General features: G+C 50.4%; 1 protein-coding gene across 4 annotated transcripts; it reads left to right on the plus strand.

Annotated features, from left to right (window-relative positions):
• The first annotated feature begins 649 nt into the window (after window positions 1-649).
• On the plus strand, window positions 650-18336 carry SLC25A19 (solute carrier family 25 member 19). Of its 4 annotated transcripts, none has more exons than XM_007099738.3 (8): window positions 650-742; window positions 1256-1308; window positions 5239-5408; window positions 5591-5746; window positions 7429-7572; window positions 13242-13425; window positions 15163-15293; window positions 16772-18336. In XM_007099738.3, exons 3-8 carry the CDS (start codon window positions 5277-5279, stop codon window positions 16982-16984), a joined length of 960 nt encoding a protein of 319 aa, XP_007099800.1. In that variant the 5' UTR covers window positions 650-742; window positions 1256-1308; window positions 5239-5276; the 3' UTR covers window positions 16985-18336. The 4 variants fall into 4 exon arrangements, with proteins under 4 accessions (XP_007099800.1, XP_028340171.1, XP_007099801.1 ...); XM_028484370.2 differs by having other exon boundaries at window positions 653-742; window positions 7413-7583; XM_007099739.4 differs by having other exon boundaries at window positions 657-742; window positions 7413-7583; window positions 16888-18336.
• The last annotated feature ends 646 nt before the right edge of the window (window positions 18337-18982 follow it).

The following is an 18982-nucleotide window of genomic DNA, read 5'->3' on the forward strand; positions in this document are numbered from 1 at the left end:
CGGCCATGGCTCAGGGGCCCAGCCGCTCCGCGGCATGTGGGATCTTCCCGGACAGGGGCACGAACCCGTGTGCCCTGCATCGGCAGGCGGACCCCCAAACACTGCGCCACCAGGGAAGCCCTATATATTTTTATATTATCTTATAATGAGAGTTATGCATAATAAACCCTAGGGGGAAACAAAACCTCTGTATTTTTGCCGTCCTCGTTCTGGTCTTAAAAACTCATCTATTCTTTCCCTCACGCCCTCCAGGCTTTTGCTAAACTTCCCGCCATCTTTTCCAAGTTTAGATGATCCGGGTACTGGAACTATGAAAGTTTTGAGCAAAGAGGGTCACGTTCAGCGCGCCCTAAACTTCCGCCCGCCAGCAATCTGATCCAAGGCACACGCCACTCAGCGCGGCGACCTCCAACGGCGCAGCCTGGCTTCGGGACCCTCCTTTCAACGCGTGGGTAACATTTGCGCATGTGCGCGCCGAGGGACTACATCTCCCAGCAGGCTCTGCGCCTCGTAGGGGGACGGCCTCAGTAGCGGAGGACTACACTACCTAGCGACCCCTTGCAATAGGCGTTGGTCGGGTGACTACTGTACAACCGTTGGTCCAGCGTCTGTCGGAAGCTGCGCGGTGATTGGCCCACAAGCCCGTCAGTTACTGCCAAGTGCAGTTAAGTTTTGCCGTTAGATTGCGTGAGGAGGGAGGGAGAGAAGAGTTCGGGAAGCCGGGCCGCCCCTTCGGAGCCGGGTGAGTGACCTCTGCCTCCGCCCTCCTGGCACTCAGCTCGGGGAGCTGCACCCCCGCTGCCCGGGGGCGCCTACACGCGCAGGTACTCACGCGGGGGCGGGGACCGTACCCACACGTGTCGCGTCTGATCTGAGAAGCATCTTCAGGGACGCAGGAAGCAAAAGCCTGGACACACCCGGGGCACCTGTTCATGCGGGTGCCCACCTTGTGGGCGTTTTCTCGGACTCGGGGAGAAAAAACATGTCCTGGAGCACACGTGGACACTTGTGTCCACACGCGGAGACATCTGCAGAGACCCTCAGCTGAGCACGTGGGCTCACGGGCACACATGCTCACCGCGGGGTACCTGCATACCTGAACCCCAGGGACTTCCGCAGTAAAAACAGGGGTGGCACGGCAGGCTCACACACACACCCCCCAGCCCCCCTGCCACTCACACCAGCGGCCCCCTATCTTCTGGATACTTTATTATATCATGCATATAATCATATTTCATGTTTATTTTGTCTCTAGATAAATATCAAGGCTTTTTGGTACAAGAAGGAAATTTTGAACAAGCAGAAAAAGTAAGGCCACTACTGAATTATATTTAACAAGACCTTTCACGTGTATAAGGACTTTTACCTTTTTGACAGAGCTTATCACATATAGTAGTATCTCGTGTGATCCTCCCAGGAATCTGGCTAGGCAGGGTCGCCATCATTCCCATTTTCCAGAAGAAAAAAACTGAGCCTAGGTGAAATAAACCTGCCCCAGGTACATGAGAGAGACAGAATTTTGACTCAGGCTTCTTGATCTGAGGTTTAAGGTTATCTCCAGCTATGCAGAGATGCTTATTTGTAGAAATGCCTCCTTCCCTCCCTGACAGTCGGGATGTGACACTGCTCAGTGTGACCTGAGCAGTCTCTGGGCAACCTCCGGAGAGGCTTTGCCTCTCAATCACCTGCCTTACGTTTAAACTGCTCCTCACAGGTGCCTGGGGAGTAGCAGCTTGAGTTAATGTCACAGAGAAGCTGATGGGAAAGCCGAGATCGAGACTCCTTTGAGGGTCTGGGGAGAAGTTACCGAGGAATGGGCACATTCCTGGTGGGAGTCGGGAGATTTCATACCATTAGACTTTTTTCTCTCTTTTTTTTTTTTTATGGCTGTGCTGCGTGGTTTGCGGGATCTTAGTTCCCTGACCAGTGATCGAACCTAGGCCCCAGCAGTGAAAGTGCCGAGTCTAACCACTGGACCACCAGGGAATGCCCCCATTAGACTTTCAATAAATGTTATTTTACAATACTTTGCCGATCGAGCCCCATGGAAATGTGTTGTTAATTTTAAGGATGAATTGGAGTGCTATTTTGGTAGTTTCAGAAAAGTGAGGGCTTGGGGCTGAGGGAATGGTGCGGACAGGGTTCCAGGGAGGGTGAGAGGAGAAAAAGAAACAATGGGGTGAAGGTGTCACTGTGTGGGCCCTGATTTCCCTGTTACTAAAGGTATTCAAGAACTAGGTTAATTCTGAGGTCTCTTCTAAAATCATTTTATATTTACTTTTAATTGCGGTTTGGGGGGTCCATAATGAAGTCAAGCAACGTAGAATTGTGTAAAGAAAAAGGGAGGGAATTCCCTGGCGGTCTGGTGGTTAGGACGCGGTGCTTCCACTGCAGGGGGCCCGGGTTCGATCCCTGGTTGGGGAACTAAGATCCCACATGCCACGAGGCGTGGAAAAAAAAAAAATAAAGTAGGGGGGAGGAGATCTGCCTTCCCTCTTCCCTTGCCAACCCTACCCCCAAAGGTAACCTTACCAACCTTACCTGTTGGTGTGTGTCCTTATAGACTTTCCTGCTATGCTTTATACGACTGTTGAGGGTGTATGTAGGTCTTGCTGTTTTTCTTTTGCAAAAGTGGGGTTACACTAGACATACTCTTCTGAAACCTGCTTTTTTCATGTTTTAGTTAATTGTGGACGTCTTTTCCAGTGTGTGTTTAGCTCTGGCTCATTCTTTTTTTTTTTTTAAATCTTTTTTTAAACTTTTGACTGTGTTGGGTCTTCGTTGCTGCACGCGGGCTTTCTCTATTGTGGCAAGCGGGGGCTACTCTTCGTTACGGTGTGCAGGCTTCTCATTGCTGTGTCTTTTCTTGTTGTGGAGCACGGGCTCTAGGCACACAGGCTTCAGTATTCTACTGAGCACGTGGGCTCAGTAGTTGTGGCACGCGGGCTCTAGGGCGCACAGACTTCAGTAGTTGTGGCTTGAGGGCTCTAGAGCTCAGGCTCAGTAGTTGTGGCGCACGGGCTCCACATCATGTGAGATCTTCCCCGCCCAGGGGTCAAACCTGTGTCCCCTGCATTGGCAGGTCGATTCTTAACCACTGCGCCACCAGGGAAGTCCGCTCATTCTTTTAATGGCTGCATGGCATCCCATTGCATGGAGGGACTTAGTGTCCATCCCTCTATTTATAATCATTTGCATTATATCCAGTTTTATAAATAGTGATGCAACGCATGACATTTTACACACACATTCTAGTATTTCTTTAGAGCAACGGTTCTCAATCAGGGGCAGTTTTGCACCCCAAGAGGCATTTGTCAAAGTCTGGAGACATTTTTGATTGTCACAAGGGGAGCGTGGGGATACTGGCATCTGGTGGGTAGAGACCGGGGGTGCTGCTAAACATCCTACAATGCTCAGGACAGCCCCCAACTACAAAGAATTCTCCATTCTAAAATGTCATTAGTGTTGAGGTCGGCTCTAGATAAAAATGGAATTAGATTTTTGGGGTTTTTTGGCCATACTGCATGGCATGTGGGATCTTAGTTCCCCAAACAGGGATCGAACGTGCCCCCTGCAGTGGAAGCATGGAGACTTAACCACTGGACCGCCAGGGAAGTCCCTGGAATTAGATATTTTTTAAATATTTAGTTTCTAAAAAACCCCAGTGCCCAAAAAATTATGACACAGCTACTCAATGTAATATGATCTAGCCGTTTACAGTGATATTTGTGAAGGTCTTGTAGCAACATGGAATCATGCTTATGACATTTTGCATTTTAAAAGCCATGTACTGGAAAAAAACCAGAAGGGAATATGTGAAGTAAAAAGTGTTAAGATGATGGGTTCTTTTCCCTCTGTCTCTCTTCTCTCTCTTTCTGCAAAGTCATTATTATTTTTATAATCTCTAAGTTACTTGTTTTTTGGGGTTTTTTTTTTCTGGCTGCATTGGGTCTTCATTGCTGCGCACGGGCTTTCTCTAGTTGCGGGGAGTGGGGGCTACTCTTCGTTGTGGTGCGCGGGCTTCTCATTGCGGTGGCTTCTCTTGTTGCAGAGCACGGGCTCTAGGCGCATGGGCTTCAGTAGTTGCAGCACGCGGGCTTAGCTGCTCCGCGGCATGTGGGATCTTTCCGGACCAGGGCTCGAACCTGTGTCCCCTGCATTGGCAGGAGGATTCTTAACCACTGCACCACCAGGGAAGTCCCAGTTACTTGGTTTTTAATCATTTATTCAGTCATTGTTTTTAGAGCCTTTGGGGCATGCCAGGCACCGTGCTGGTCTCTGGAGATACCACTGTAACTAGGCTGAGTCCCTACCTGTATGGAGCCTACCTCCTGTGGGCGGGGAGGACAGCGCCTTAACAAGTACTGTGAATGCTAGAAAGGACATGAGTACATCTTTTGGAGGGGATGCTCTTTAGCTGAGCCCGGGAAGGTGAGAGGAACCAGTCTAGGGAAGAGTGGGGCTGCATTTCAGACATGGGAACAGTAGGTCCAGGGATGGGCCGGTAGATAGGAACGTGAACAACGTTTTCTAGGAACTGCTCAGAAGCACTGAGCCCACCCTGGCTGAAGAGACTGAACCGTGGCCCAGGGTGAGGTTGAAGAGGTGGGCCTGTATCATTTCGCAGCGTAACTCAGCTCCAGTGCTGTTGGCAGGCCTGCGGTGTGTGCAAAGAATGGAGAAGGGAGGTGCAGCAGGGCTCGGGGCCCTGTGGATCATGGCGGCTTGTTAGAGAATCCCAGGTCCCATTCCTGGAGTCCGTGTGTCTGAGGTTCCCCCTCTGCGCTCAGCTTGAGGCTCTGCCCTCACGCTAATGCAGCCTGGGATCTCACCTCAGGCAGGAGCTGGCCGTAAAGCCAGGTGTCTTGGAAAGCCAGCTGATCTCTGGAAGTGAACTGTTTCCTAGCAAGCCTGTTCACTCACTCCATCAGCAAATATTATGAGCACGTACTGTGGTGGGCTCTCTTCCGGGCACCGGAGTTGCAGGATGGATGAATGAGACCAACGCCGTGTTTTCATGGGCTCGAATCCTAATGGGGGAGAGAGACAAGAAGCAAATGTATGGAACCAATGTCTGGTATATAAATGCTCTAAAGAAGAATAAAGCAGGCTAAGGAGGGCAAAGGGATGTGGGTGCTGCTTTGGGGGGCTGGTCCGGGAGGACCGCTCTGAGGAGTGACGTTAGAGCCGGGGCCCTAAGACCTTGCTCTGGTATTTACTCCTGTCTCTTGCATTTAGCCTCAAGCTGATGGACATTGTATGGGCCGCAGGCAGGGATGGTGGGCTATGACCCCAGAGCAGACGGCAGGAATGTCTCCAATCTCGAGGTGGCCGTGGCTGGGTCTGTGTCTGGACTTGTCACTCGGGTGCTGATCAGCCCCTTGGATGTCATCAAGATCCGTTTCCAGGTACCCTTTTCCCCTTTTTCTGTGTAACGGGCCAGAGGACAAGTTCACTCTTTTTTGCCAAAGCAGTTCCTAGAGCTTGCAGTTTTGTCAAGGAGAAGCACCTTGTTGCCTTTGTTACCTTCTCTGAAATTCCTCCCCCGCCCCGCCCCCATCATCGTGACCATTCTCATCTTGATTCCTAGCTTCAGATTGAGCGCCTTTCTCGCAGTGACCCCAACGCGAAATACCATGGGATCCTGCAGGCTGGGAGACAGATTTTGCAAGAGGAGGGCCCAACGGCATTCTGGAAAGGACACATCCCAGCCCAGCTTCTCTCCATAGGCTATGGAGCTGTCCAAGTAGGTGGCAGGGGAGGCGGCCAGGCCCCTGGGGTCACATTGCCCAATGGGGGAGCCCAGGGTGGTGAGGCGTGTACCCGGGCTGCCCGGGGTAGGGCAGCAGGAGGCGGTCACACACTGCTCACTCGTCTTGGCTGGGAAACTACCTGACAAATTGAAGACATAGTCAGACTGAGCTGTACTACAGGCATCCCCTTCCCCACGTCTCCCAAACCTGGAGACTTAGCACCCACTGAATATGAGGTGCTGCACCTAGGATACTGTCTTGACACCCAGCCCAGAGGGGCTTAGCAAATGGCAATACAAATGCTTTTCATTTTTCAAAATAGCATTGTTCACGTCTGTGCATCCTTTGAACTTCCCAGCAGCACTGTGAGGAAGGTGGAGCAGGTGTTGTGTGGGTCGCAGAGAGGTTGAATGAGCTGCCCGAGGCCACACAGCTTGTAGGTGGCGAGGCTGGGATTAGGATCCAGGCTTCTGGACTCCTGCTCATGCGTTTGTTCGGCCGAGCGCCAGTTTACCCCATGGCGTCTAGTCTGTGGCCGCGCAGTAGTGGTGATGGAAATAGCCAACCCCGCACAGTGCTCATAGGGGGCCAGGCCCTGGGTGAAGCACTTCGCATCTGCCACCTTCCAGCAGTCCTCTGGTAGGTTCTGTTGTCATCCTTATTTTACAGATGAGAAGACTGAGGCAGAGAGAGCTTAAGTAATTAGTCCAGCCAATGTCACTAGCTAGAAAGTGGCAGAGCAGTCCCTGCCTGCTCTTCGTATGACATCACAGCGATTGCTCAGGTCACATGCCCCTGCCGTGCCACCTCTGCGCCCAGCACACAGCTGTTGCATCCTGATGGGTAAATGCAGCAACGTGTGCTCTCAGGACCCCAAGCCATCCTGAGTTGGCTGGAGAAGGATCTGAGCCCAAGGAGGGCTTACACCACAGATTATGGAATATGTGGAATTCTTCCGATGGAATTTCAGCTCCAGGGCAGAATGTTTCTCAAACAGGGCTGCTGCCAGCTGCATTAAAGGGGTCCCCAGCCTAGAGTCAGATAATGGCCATCTTTTCCCAGTTCTCAGAAAACTGAGTGATGAGTAGAATTTTCTTTTTTATTCTTTCTTTTTTTTGGCCTCGCCATGCAGCTTGCGGGATCGTAGTTCCCCGACCAGGGATTGAAACCGGGGCCACGGCAGTGAGAACACCGAGTCCTAACCACTGGACTGCCAGGGAATTCCCGAGTAGAATTTTCTTTTTCTTTCTTTCTTTTTTTTTTTTTAAATGTTTATTTATTTATTTGGCTGCGTCGGGGTCTTAGTTGCAGCATGCAGGATCTTTTTTTTTTAGTTGCACCATGTGGGATCTAGTTCCCTGACTAGGGATTGAACCTGGGCTCCCTGCATTGGGAGTGCGGAGTCCTAGCCACTGGACCACCAGGGAGGTCCCCCAAGTCGAATTTTCTGACATAAAAATTTTCTCATATATTTTCTTAACCCTTGGGTATTTGGCTCTGCTCAGAGTATGAAAGGGCATCTGAGCTTTGCAGTTATATGTTTATTTTATTCTGTCCCTGCTCAAGAAGAGTATCTCCTGGTCCCTAGGATAAGGCCCCGCCTGGGTCACGGGTGCGTCCGGGGGGTGTTTTCCATGACACTGTCACGCACTCTTGCAGTTTTTGTCGTTTGAAGTGCTCACCGAGCTGGTGCACAGGGCCGGCGTGCACGATGCCCGAGACTTCTCCGTGCATTTTGTGTGTGGCGGCCTGTCTGCCTGTGTGGCCACCCTCGCCGTGCATCCTGTGGACGTGCTACGCACCCGCTTTGCAGCTCAGGGTGAGCCCAGGGTGAGTGGCCGGGCCAGAGAGGGGGCGCCCAAGGGGTGAAGGGCGTCCCAGGGTGGGGGCTGTTTTCCTTAGAGGGAACAAAGCGGGGGGCGGGGCCTGGGGTTTTCAGGCCATCCTTCAGCCTGTTTCTGAAACCCGTGATGGTGCTTGGCACCGGGCAAGGTGCTCACAACCTCGCGGGGGACACAGAACCTGCAGGGGAGACAGGAAATACCAAATCGGGATGGGGAAGGCGTCTGGGAAAGTGAGACTTGAGATCCTATCGCTGTATTATTGGGAGGGAGGTTTTGGTTTCCAGAAAGAATGGATTGGAGGAAATGGGATCATTGAGTCAGACTCAAGGAAGAGCTGACTGAGTGAAAGCAAGGGATTAAACCCTCAAATAGACGCACCATCCCCCGCCCCCCCCACCCCACCCCCACCCCCCGCCCACCATACTCTGTTTCCTGGACACACGTGAGAACAGCGTAGGCTACTGTTGGTGGCGAACGACGTTTTGCTTAAGAACTCGATCTGGGACCAGCTAAGAATAACTGTGGTTTCAGCTCTGCCAGTTTTTTCTGTTGCCTGGGGTGGAGATCCCGGGTTGGGGGGACCTCTTTTGTTTAGGAGGCATTCTGATAAATTTTTTGGTTCAGAAATGCAAAGTGCCCCAGGAACAGTCTAGAAGAAAACGTATGGGGCATGAGAGCTGGGTCACTGTGTGACACTGCAGTGGAAAATAGAGGTTTGGGGTGACTGCCCTGGTGGAGAAATGAGATGAGGGGTCCTAGGAACGGGGTAGAGAAATGGAGGGGAAGGATGTTTATAGAGGGGACAGACCTCAGCAACATGGTGGCTGCTGGGATGGAAGAATGGCTGGTGACAGTCCTTCAGGTTCCCTGTTCTGCGTGTGCTATAATCCTCTTCTGTTACTTTCCAACCTTTAGTACAAGTCGATGAGAAGAAAAAAGGGAAAACATCATTAAGAAAAGAATAGCATATTTCTTCTTAGGCTTAGACAATTGAGATGTTGGATTCTAGATTCTGGAATGGCTGGAACATTGTGTGTGAAAGTGAGGGGAAAAGATTTATTTAAAAATTGCAAAACTCTCCACCTTCTTTAGACTTGTAGCATCCATAGTGTAAATCCTCACATTTCTTAAAAAATCAATAATCTGGGCTTCCCTGGTGGCGCAGGGGTTAAGAACCCACCTGCCAGTGCAGGGGACACGGGTTCGAGCCCTGGTCCGGGAAGATCCCACATGCCATGGAGCAACTAAGCCCATGTGCCACAACCACTGAGCCTGCTCTCTAGAGCCCGCGAACCACAACTGCTGAGCCCGTGCGCCACAACTACTGAAGCCTGCGCACCTAGAGCCCGTGCTCTGCAACAAGAGAAGCCACCGCAATGAGAAGCCCGCGCACCGCAGTGAAGAGTAGCCCCCGCTCGCCGCAACTAGAGAAAGCCTGCACGCAGCAACGAAGACCCAACACAGCCATAAATAAATAAATAAATAAATAATCTATAAGGTGTATAAAGGTTAAAAAGACAGATAGTTCTTCATGAATTATAATGAAAAAACACCAGCCGCCCCCGATTCTATTCCCCAGTGGCAACCACTTTTAATATTTGTGTGCTTCTTCCATAATTTACTTCCTAATTCAAAGTAACATGCTCTTTCTCTTTCTTTTTTTCCTTCTCAGTTTTAAATTATAGACATTAACTACTGACTACTACTATGGAAGATGAGGATTTAACTCTTTTACCATCACGCTTGGGTGTGCTTGTGCTTCCTCACCTGAGTGCAGTACAACTGATTAATAGATTTTTGGCTAAATCAGTACTCAGTGTTTATGCTATTATGATTATGTAAATGTTACTGCTGAGCCTCAAAATATATTATGATTATGTTTTCTTTTGTATTTTTGGCTTTCCTGAAGTTGGCAATTGCTTTGTATTTTATTTGTTTCGCTTTCTACATGCTTATCACAAATTCACTTTCAAACAATCTCCCGATAGGGTGAGCCTGTGGTCATCAGTCCCATGTTTTTATGGAGCACCTCCTAGAGCCCCCCACCCTTGAACCCTTCACCCAATGGCTTCAATCTGGACTGTTTGCTCCAGGACTATGGCCAGCTATTCTCTTAGGAATTCTCACGTAGGAGCCCATGTCTTCTCTTTCTTGATTAGTCCCTCCTTTTGGTGGAGCACATCCTGAGGTATAGCTTCCTTACAGCAGCCTGATAGAAAATGCCTTTATTTTCCCCTGACACTTAACTGATGATATGGGTGTAGAATTCTAGGTAGCTCTCAGTATTGCTGAAGAGGCGTCCAGAACCATCCTGATGACTAACCCTTTATATGAAGCCATCCACTTCGCCCTCTTGGGAACTTTCAGGATCTTTCCTTTTTTTTTTTTTAACTTTTTTGTGTCCCCACCATGCGGCACATGGGATCTTAGTTCCCCAACCAGGGCTCGAACCCACGCCCCCTGCAGTGGAAGCGTGGCGTCTTAACCACTGGACCACCGGGGAAGTCCCTCAGGATCTTTTCTTGATCCCTGGCATTCTAGAAATTTACCAGTGGAGTGCCCCAGGGCCGGTCTCTTTCCTTCATTGTGATGGGCACTTCCTGGGTCCTTTAGTCTGGACACATGTTCTTCATGCCTGGAAAATGGTCTTGAATTATTTATTCACAATTGCCTGCCCTCTGTTTTTTTCTTTTTCTTTCTTTCTAGAATTCGTGTCAGTTGGACACTAGACATCCTGGATTGATCCTCTGATTGACTTATCTTTTATTTACCATTCTGGGAGGTTTCCTTACTTTTATCATTTGGGCCCTCTATTGAGTTTAAACAACGTCTGCCAACGTATGTTGGTTCCTAAGAACTGTCTTTGGTTTGTTTGTTTTAGTCAGGTTTATTAAAGCATAACTTACATGCACAGTAAAATCCACTCTTTTTAGCGTACAGTTCTGTGACTTTCGACAAATGCGTACAGTCACGTAACCACTACCACAATCAAGATATAAAACAAAAGTTCCATCACCCCCTGATTTCCTCCTGCCCTTTGTAGTTTGGCCCTCCCCACCTCCAGCCTTCGGTAACCACTGGTCTGTTTTCTGTCTGAAGTTCTGCCTTTTCCAGAATGTTACATAAATGGAATTATGCCCTGTGTAGTCGTTTGAGTTGGCTCCCTTCACTTGGTAGGTGCATTTGAGATGTGTCCGTGGGGTGCCTGTGAGTACTTGGCTCCTTTTTATTGCTGAGTCATATTCCATTGTGTGGAAGGGTTGTGGTTTATTAGTTCAGAGACTTTGGGGTTGTTCTCCAGTTTGGGGTGTTATGAATAAAGCCACTATAAACATTCACAGACAGGTTATTGTGTGAACATTTCATTTCTCTTGGGTAGATTCCTAGGGGTGGGATTGCTGGTTGTACGGTAAGGAGTGTTTCATTGTATAAGAAAAGGCAAGCTGTCCCCTGCACGGCTGTGCCGTTTTGCCTTCCCACCAGCAGGTCTCACTGCTCCTTATCCTCACTAATACTTAGTATTATCCGCTTTGTATTTTAAATTTTAACCATTCTAGATGGTGTGAATAGTGGTATCTCATCGTGGTTAATTTAAATTTCTTTAATGTTGAGCATCCTTTTATGTGCTTATTTGCCATCTATATACCTTCTTTGGTGAAGTATCTGTTCAGATTGTCCATTTTTGTGTTGGGTGGTTTGTTGTTTTTATTTTACAAATATTTTCTGAGTCTGTGGCTGTCTTTTCCTTTCCTTACAGTATCTTTTGAAGAGCAGATGTTTTTAATTTTGATGAAGTTCCATTTATCAGTTTGTTCTTTTATGGATTTTGCTTTTGGTGTTTTACCTAAGAAACCTTTGCCCAACTCAGAGTCACAAAGATTTTCTCTCATGAGCTTTTTCTTGTCTGAATCTTACCTCTTTTTAAAATAGATCCTCTGCTTTTATTTTTTTTAATTTTTAAATTTTTTAAATTAATTTTTATTGGAGTATAGTTGGTTTACAATGTTGTGTTAGTTTCTGCTGTACAGCAAAGTGAATCAGTTACACATATACATATATCCACTCTTTTAAAAATTCTTTTCCCATATAGATCATTACAGAGTATTGAGTAGAGTTCCCTGTGCTATGCAGTCAGTCCTTATTATCTATTTTATATATAGTAGTGTGTATATGTCAATCCCAATCTCCCAGTTTATCCCTCCCCCCACCTTTCCTCCGTGGTAACCGTATGTTTTCTACATCTGTGACTCTATTTCTGTTTTGTTTTTTTTTTTTTGCGGTACGCGGGCCTCTCACTGTCGTGGCCCCTCCCGTTGCGGAGCACAGGCTCCGGACGCGCAGGCTCAGCGGCCATGGCTCATGTCCCCTGCATCGGCAGGCGGACTCTCAACCACTGCGCCACCAGGGGAGCCCTCTATCTCTGTTTTGTAAATAAGTTCATTTGTACCATTTTTTTTAGATTCCACATATAAGCGATATCATATGATATTTGTCTTTCTCTGACCCTCTGCTTTTATCATGAAGGTGATGCCTTCTCTGTGGTCTCAGGATATTAGTTAAAATTTCGTGGGTGGTTTCTTTTTTCTGTAGTTTTCTTCTGCTATCTATACTGTCTCTTCCTTCCAAATGACTTCTCCTGCCCCTCATCAGTCATTTTGGCCTCTGTTTTGGAGGAGGCTTTCCTCAAATGTCTGGTGACTCTTGGCTGCCAGATTGGTGTTAAGAGGGGACACAGAAAGCAGAGTGGGACTCTGGCACGTGGGCAGGCTTGTTGCCCGATGGCCTTCCTCTGAGGCCCGGCCCTGTCATGCAAGTCCCCAGGGCAAAAGCCTTCAATGTGGCTGCCAGCATCTGGGAGCCAAGTGTGTACCGTCCCTGCTCAGTACAGACTTCCCCTTGGTCACCCTCTTGTCAGTACAGTGCTTCCCGCACCCACAGCCAGGCAGAGTCAGCCCCTCTGGTCCACTGCAAAGAATATATGGCAAATAGAAGGCACTAAAAAAATCAGTCGCTCTTCGTGCATAAAGGTCACCTGTTGGTGGTTTCAGAAAGGTTAAGTATGTGCACATGGCAGAAAATGCAAAGAGCATAAAATGGTAATAGCGAATCTCCTTCTTCCCCCGTCCCTCCCCTGTCCCCTTGTCTCCCGCCGTGGAGGTAATAATGTTACTGTTCCTCCTTTCTTGTGTATCCTTGTGGGGGATAGTCTCTGCATACAGTTTGTTTCCTCCACAGACACTATGCCTGCTCTTCATGTCCTGCTGGGTTCACTTAACTGTATATTTGGGGGAGTCTTCCCTATCGATCCTCTAGATTGCATTTTCCTGTTGTAATTGCTACACTATGTTCTTTTGAACAGGTGTGCCATAATTTATATAACCGATCACCCAAGGGTGGACTTCACACCCTTTGAGGTTCCGCATACTTTTGTGCACTCCTTGGCATATCTCAGTCATGTAAATAGCTAGAAGGGGAGCTGCCAGACAGTCCCACCCTTGGAATTTTTGTCCAGCATTTTCTCTGTCCTCCTGGCAGGAGAAGTAATGCTCCTAGTAGCTGGTTTCTGGACAAGGGGAAATATACCTGGTGGGCTGGGTTCTCAGGCTGAAACGACATCGCTTATCATTGCATGTGTGGTGTCCAGGTCTATAAAACCCTGCGAAATGCCGTGGTGACCATGTACAGGACCGAAGGCCCCTTGGTCTTCTACAGAGGCTTGAACCCCACCTTGATCGCCATCTTCCCCTACGCCGGGTTCCAGTTCTCCTTCTACAGCTCCTTGAAGCATGTGTATGAGTGGGCCATGCCAGCCGAAGGAAAGAAAAACGGTGAGACCGGCCTCTCGGGAAAGGGAATCTGGGTCCCACTCCACCCCACTCCCAAGCCATAGCATCTCTTTCTGAATCAGGTAGGAGATAAAGTTTTCCTGCAGAAGCTAAGACACCACAGATCTCTGAACCCCTAGCTCTGTAATACAGCCAACAAAACAAATCCATTCACTCACAGATGACTTTATTTCTTTCGGCTCTTGCCACTGTTATTTCCAACTACCGGTCGTGGTTTTCATTTTTGTCAAAGGTCCAACTTGCAAACAGCCTGGTTTTGCTTATGTGTTTGGTTTGGTTTTCGTCTGGGGACTCTGGGGAGGGGGATGGGCATCCTGTTCCCTCCCAAGCCTTGAACTGAGTCGCATGGCAGAGCTTGCAGGCCATTATTGCCTCCAGCTGGGGTGATTACTGTTAAAGGCACACCCCTTCTGCCACCAGCCTGTCCGATCAGCAGTCCATTGTCGTTCCTTTTTTAAAAAATTTTATTTATTTATTTTTGGCTGCGTCGGGTCTTCGTTGCTGCGCGCGGGCTTTCTCTAGTTGCAGAGAGCGGGGGCTACTCTTTGTTGCGGTGCGCGGGCTTCTCATTGCGGTGGCATCTCTTGTTGCAGAGCATGGGCTCTAGGCATGCGGGCTTCAGTAGTTGTGGCTCGCGGGCTCTAGAGCGCAGGCTCAGTAGTTGTGGCGCACGGGCTTAGGTGCTCCGCGGCATGTGGGATCTTCCTGGACGCGGGCTGAACCTGTGTCCCCTGCATTGGCAGGCAGATTCTTTTTTTTAAACTTTTTGGCTGCGTTGGTTCTTTTTTAAAAATATTTATTTGAAAAAAAAAATTTATTTGTTTATTTATTTATGGCTGTGTTGTGTCTTTGTTGCTGCGCGTGGGCTTTCTTTAGTTGCAGCGAGCGGGGGCTACCCTTCCTTGCGGTGCGCGGGCTTTTCATTGCGGTGGCTTCTCTTTGTTGTAGAGCACGGGCTCTAGGCACGTGGGCTTCAGTAGTTGTGACACGTGGGCTCAGTAGTTGTAGCTCGTGGGCTCTAGAGCGCAGGCTCAGTAGTTGTGGCGCACGGGCTTAGGTGCTCCGCGGCATGTGGGATCTTCCTGGACGCGGGCTGAACCTGTGTCCCCTGCATTGGCAGGCAGATTCTTTTTTTTAAACTTTTTGGCTGCGTTGGTTCTTTTTTAAAAATATTTATTTGAAAAAAAAAATTTATTTGTTTATTTATTTATGGCTGTGTTGTGTCTTTGTTGCTGCGCGTGGGCTTTCTTTAGTTGCAGCGAGCGGGGGCTACCCTTCCTTGCGGTGCGCGGGCTTTTCATTGCGGTGGCTTCTCTTTGTTGTAGAGCACGGGCTCTAGGCACGTGGGCTTCAGTAGTTGTGACACGTGGGCTCAGTAGTTGTAGCTCGTGGGCTCTAGAGCGCAGGCTCAGTAGTTGTGGCTCATGGGCTTAGTTGCTCCGCGGCACGTGGGATCCTCCCGGATCAGGGCCCGAACCCATGTCCCCTGCATTGGCAGGCGGATTCTTAACCACTGCACCACCAGGGAAGCCCTGTCTGTTGTCATTCTTCCTGAAAGTGGTTGTGTCTGGTTCTCTCGCTCCTGGATTAAATCCTTCTGAGATCGAGGATGCTTGTAGGTTTTGGTTTTCTGGTCGAGGATTAGACTGTATAACCTTGAAGTTTACTCTAGATTGCATTTCTCTCATCTTTCCCCTCCATCCCACTTCTCTGGTTCAGGGAACTTCAAAAACCTGCTTTGTGGCAGTGGAGCTGGAGTCATCAGCAAGACCCTCACGTATCCCCTGGACCTCTTCAAGAAGCGGCTGCAGGTTGGAGGGTTTGAGCAGGCCCGAGCCTCCTTTGGCCAGGTGAGATGTCCCCCTGCAGAGAGCTCTGATTCCAGCCCCTCACTGGGCACGTGAAGGAACTGGGTCAGCTCCTGTCCATTGGGCAGCTTTCACCCCCATAGCCCTCTCAGCCCCTGCATGTCCCCGGTGTCAATGAAAAATTAATCAGTTGATCTAAGAAAGAATCGGAAAATTTTATTCCAGCCAAATTTGAGGATTTTAACCCGGGAAGAGCATCTCAGAAAGCTCTGAGAACTATTCCACCTGCTAGAAGTCAAGACACAGTTTATATAAGCTTTTTGAGACACAGGGCTGTGCATCAAATGACATTTTTGGGGGGTTTTTTTTTGGCTGCGTTGGGTCTTCCTCTAGTTGCAGCGAGTGGGGGGCTACCCTCTGTCATGGTGTGCGGGCTTCTTATTGCGGTGGCTTCTCTTGTTGTGGAGCACGGGCTCTAGGCGTGCTTCACACGTTGTGGAGCACGTGCTCTAGGCTTCAGTAGTTGTGGCAGGCGGGATCATTAGTTGTGGCTCGCGGGCTCTAGAGCTCAGGCTCAGTAGTTGTGGCACACGGGCTTAGTTGGTCTGCGGCATGTGGGATCTTTCCAGACCAGGGCTTGAACCCGTGTCCCCTGCATTGGCAGGCAGATTCTCAACCACTGCACCACCAGGGAAGCCCCATTCATTTGTTTTATTTTTTAGATTCCACATAAAAGTGATAACATACGCTGTTTGTCTTTCTCTGACTTATTTCACTAAGCATAACACCACCGAGGTCCATACGCGTTGTAGTTTTATTCCTTTGCATAAATAAACATATGTTTAACAAAAATGGGGTTACACACAGGTTTTATAACCTCCTTCTTCCATTTACCAACTTGCCTTGAAAAGATGGTTTGAATTTGGAAAGGGAGAGTTGGTGAGAGCTCAAGACAGAGAAGGGAGGCCCTGCTCCTCACAGAGCTTTAGCGTGAGCAGGTGTGGCTGGAGGTGTGTTCGGGCACTGAGGGTGGACCAGTGGGGAAAGGCAGATCAGGGAGGGAAGCTGAGGCCAAACGCCCCAAACACCACGCCCGCGGGGCTTGGACTTGACTCTTTGTGATGTCATCATGGGGAGTTACTGGAGCTCTGGGAGGGGAGCGAGGCCTGAGTAGAGCTGTGCCCTGGGGACACGGGTCTAGCAGCAGTTTGTGGTCAAATGGAGGTGGCCAGGCTGGCAACGCTGGTCAGGCTCAGAGCTAACGAGGGGCCGGTTCAGATCTACTGCCCAAGGGGGACCCGGAGGGATGGGCGCACAGTCAGAGGCACCCCTGGGAAGAGGGCCCAGGGCTCTCTCTGGGTCCATAAGAGCCACCGTCAGTGGGAGCCCCAGGGCAGGAAGGAGCTCCGTCCAGTGCTGATTTCCAGGCACTTCATCTGTTAAGTCTGAATTAGCCCAGCTGGAAGAGAAAGAACGAGGTTCACTTATTCCGTCTTTTTTGCATTTATTCGTTTGTCCAGCAAGTATTTATTGGGTGCTTGAATGTGCCAGGCTCTGTGCTGACAAAAGAACAGAGCTCACACCCGTGTCGCCATCACCGCCTCTCTCCTCAACTGGAGACCCTTCCTCTCCCCAGGTGCGAAGCTACAAGGGCCTCCTGGATTGCGCCAGGCAGGTGCTGCGAGAGGAGGGCGCGCAGGGCTGCTTCAAAGGCCTGGCCCCCAGCCTGCTGAAGGCTGCCCTCTCCACCGGCTTTGTGTTCTTCTGGTACGAGCTCTTCTGTAACCTCTTCCACAACATGAAGAAGGCAGACAGCTAGCCTCAAGGGCAGGAAGGGTGGCCTGAGGTCTTTCCCTGGAGGGGCCCTCCTGAAGAACGCTTGATCTACCATCCCGTGTGGCACTGAGAGGTGTTGCCCGGCCCCTCCCTCCAGGCCAGCTGTCCTGGGCACGAAGAGCCGACGGCAGCAGCCTGGATTCCACCGGAAGGGCAAAGGGGGTTCTCCATGGGAGAGCACGGGGCGAACGCAGGACTTGGTCTACGGGGACCCAACCCCGCCAAGTCAGAAGGAGCTGGACGTTTCTCCTCCGTGTGGCGCACGCTCAGGGCAACAGCTGCCCTCCTGCACGCCTTCGCTCCGGCTGCCCGGAGAACTCTCCTGCGTCTGGGTGGGCCGCAGCTTGAGTGTGAGGCTGCGATCAGGCCTTTACAGGGGTCTGGTCCCCACATCTGGGTTCTTACTCCCACCAATTATTTAATAGACATTAAAACTAAAAGCACATTCCTTATCTGACTCCTCCATGTTCCCTTCCACATCACATCCCTCCTCCCCAAGTATGCGGGAAGGGATCCCTGCCTTCCCTAAACTCTACTTTTCTCAGCAGTTTCATCCCTCAGGCAGCTTTGCTTCTAGCTCTGGGGGAAGAATCCCAGCTGAATCAGTCACTTTATAAACTCCACCCTGCTCAGATCTTCGTGTCTATAAAGGCACCACTCGGGCTGTTCTCTCCCTGGACAGGCTGGTCGCAGCCCGTGGGCCTCTAGGGAAAGCAGACCCCAGCAACCCCACAGGCAGTGGGGGGATGTGCTGACGGGGAGGGGGCGCCGGTAAAGGCAGCAGCCCTTTTCCCCCCGTCTACTGGGATCACTCCTCTTTCGCTGTGGGCTGGGTTAGCCCTCCCGGGTGGGTGGGAGCTTACAGCCGGGCCGGGGTGCTCCTGCTGGGTCCGGCGTGGTGCTGCGTGCATCCTCTGTAGTCCCAGGAAGAGGGGCTTGAGCAGGCAGCCTGCTGCATGCACAGTTGGTGCTCCGGGAATTGTCAGGGCACGGGAACCCGCGACAGACACCCATCGAGGCACGGTTAGGGGTATGAGAGGACGGAAAAGCTACAGAACGCACCCACCACTTTCCACCCCAAGTCTCGCCACCCCCAGGGGAGCCTGGCCTGAGAGGTTGGCTGTGCAGGGGGAGCCCCGTGCAGGACTTAGAGCCTGACCTCGCCTCAGCCCTGGCTCCAGCCTTTGAGCAGGTCTTGGGTGGGTGTCATGGCTCTCGGTCCCCACGGATCCTGGGCCCTTTCTCACCGTTACTGTTTCGTCGCTGGTCTGGGGCTTTGTGCTGTGTCTGGTCCCCAGAATCCTGAAGCTTCCCTGCTCTTGGTTGCTGATTAAGAAGGTTCACCTGTGGCCGGAGGGCTCCCACACCCACAGGGTTTTTGGCAGGCAAGGCTTGCAGCTGCAGGGAGGCAGCTGCCTGGATGTATTTTTTATGAAATTCCACTGAAGTAAACTTTGTTCTCTTCAGCTCTCCCACTCATTGGTTTCTTTTGCTGCAGCTGAGATTCTCTTCCTCGTTCATTTTCTGGTGACCACTTTGGCAGCTCTTTGAACAGGAGGAGCGAGCTTTGGATACAGGAAACCGCCATCAACACTTCCTTCTCATCTAAGCGATGGGACGAGACCGTTCTTTTCCAGCCTCTTCTGTATGCTCTCCTGCAACCCAGGGCTGACCTCAGAGGTGGCCCTGTCTGGGCTGCTGGCCCCGCGCCCCTCCCCCAGTCACGACCAAGACGGACTGAGCCAGGGCCTTGCTCAACCTCAGGGTCACTCTCAACACCTTGGGCGCCGCAAGTTGGCAACTGGGATCCTTTCTCTTGGGCTGGCCCACTGATTTTCAACTTATCTTACCAATACCGTTTGTACTTGGAGTAGGAGAGCGGCTTAGTGGGACTT

The sequence above is a fragment of the Physeter macrocephalus genome, unplaced genomic scaffold, assembly GCF_002837175.3.
Source record: "Physeter macrocephalus isolate SW-GA unplaced genomic scaffold, ASM283717v5 random_159, whole genome shotgun sequence".
Classification (NCBI taxonomy): Eukaryota; Metazoa; Chordata; class Mammalia; order Artiodactyla; family Physeteridae; genus Physeter; species Physeter macrocephalus.

Excerpts from the sequence above, each read along its gene's own strand:
- SLC25A19 (XM_028484370.2), top strand. The coding sequence starts at position 5,277 with ATGGTGGGCTATGACCCCAGAGCAGACGGCAGGAATGTCTCCAATCTC. Across the intron at positions 5,409-5,590 it reads TCATCAAGATCCGTTTCCAG|CTTCAGATTGAGCGCCTTTC; the intron begins GTACCCTTTTCC and ends CTTGATTCCTAG. Across the intron at positions 13,426-15,162 it reads AGCCGAAGGAAAGAAAAACG|GGAACTTCAAAAACCTGCTT; the intron begins GTGAGACCGGCC and ends TCTCTGGTTCAG.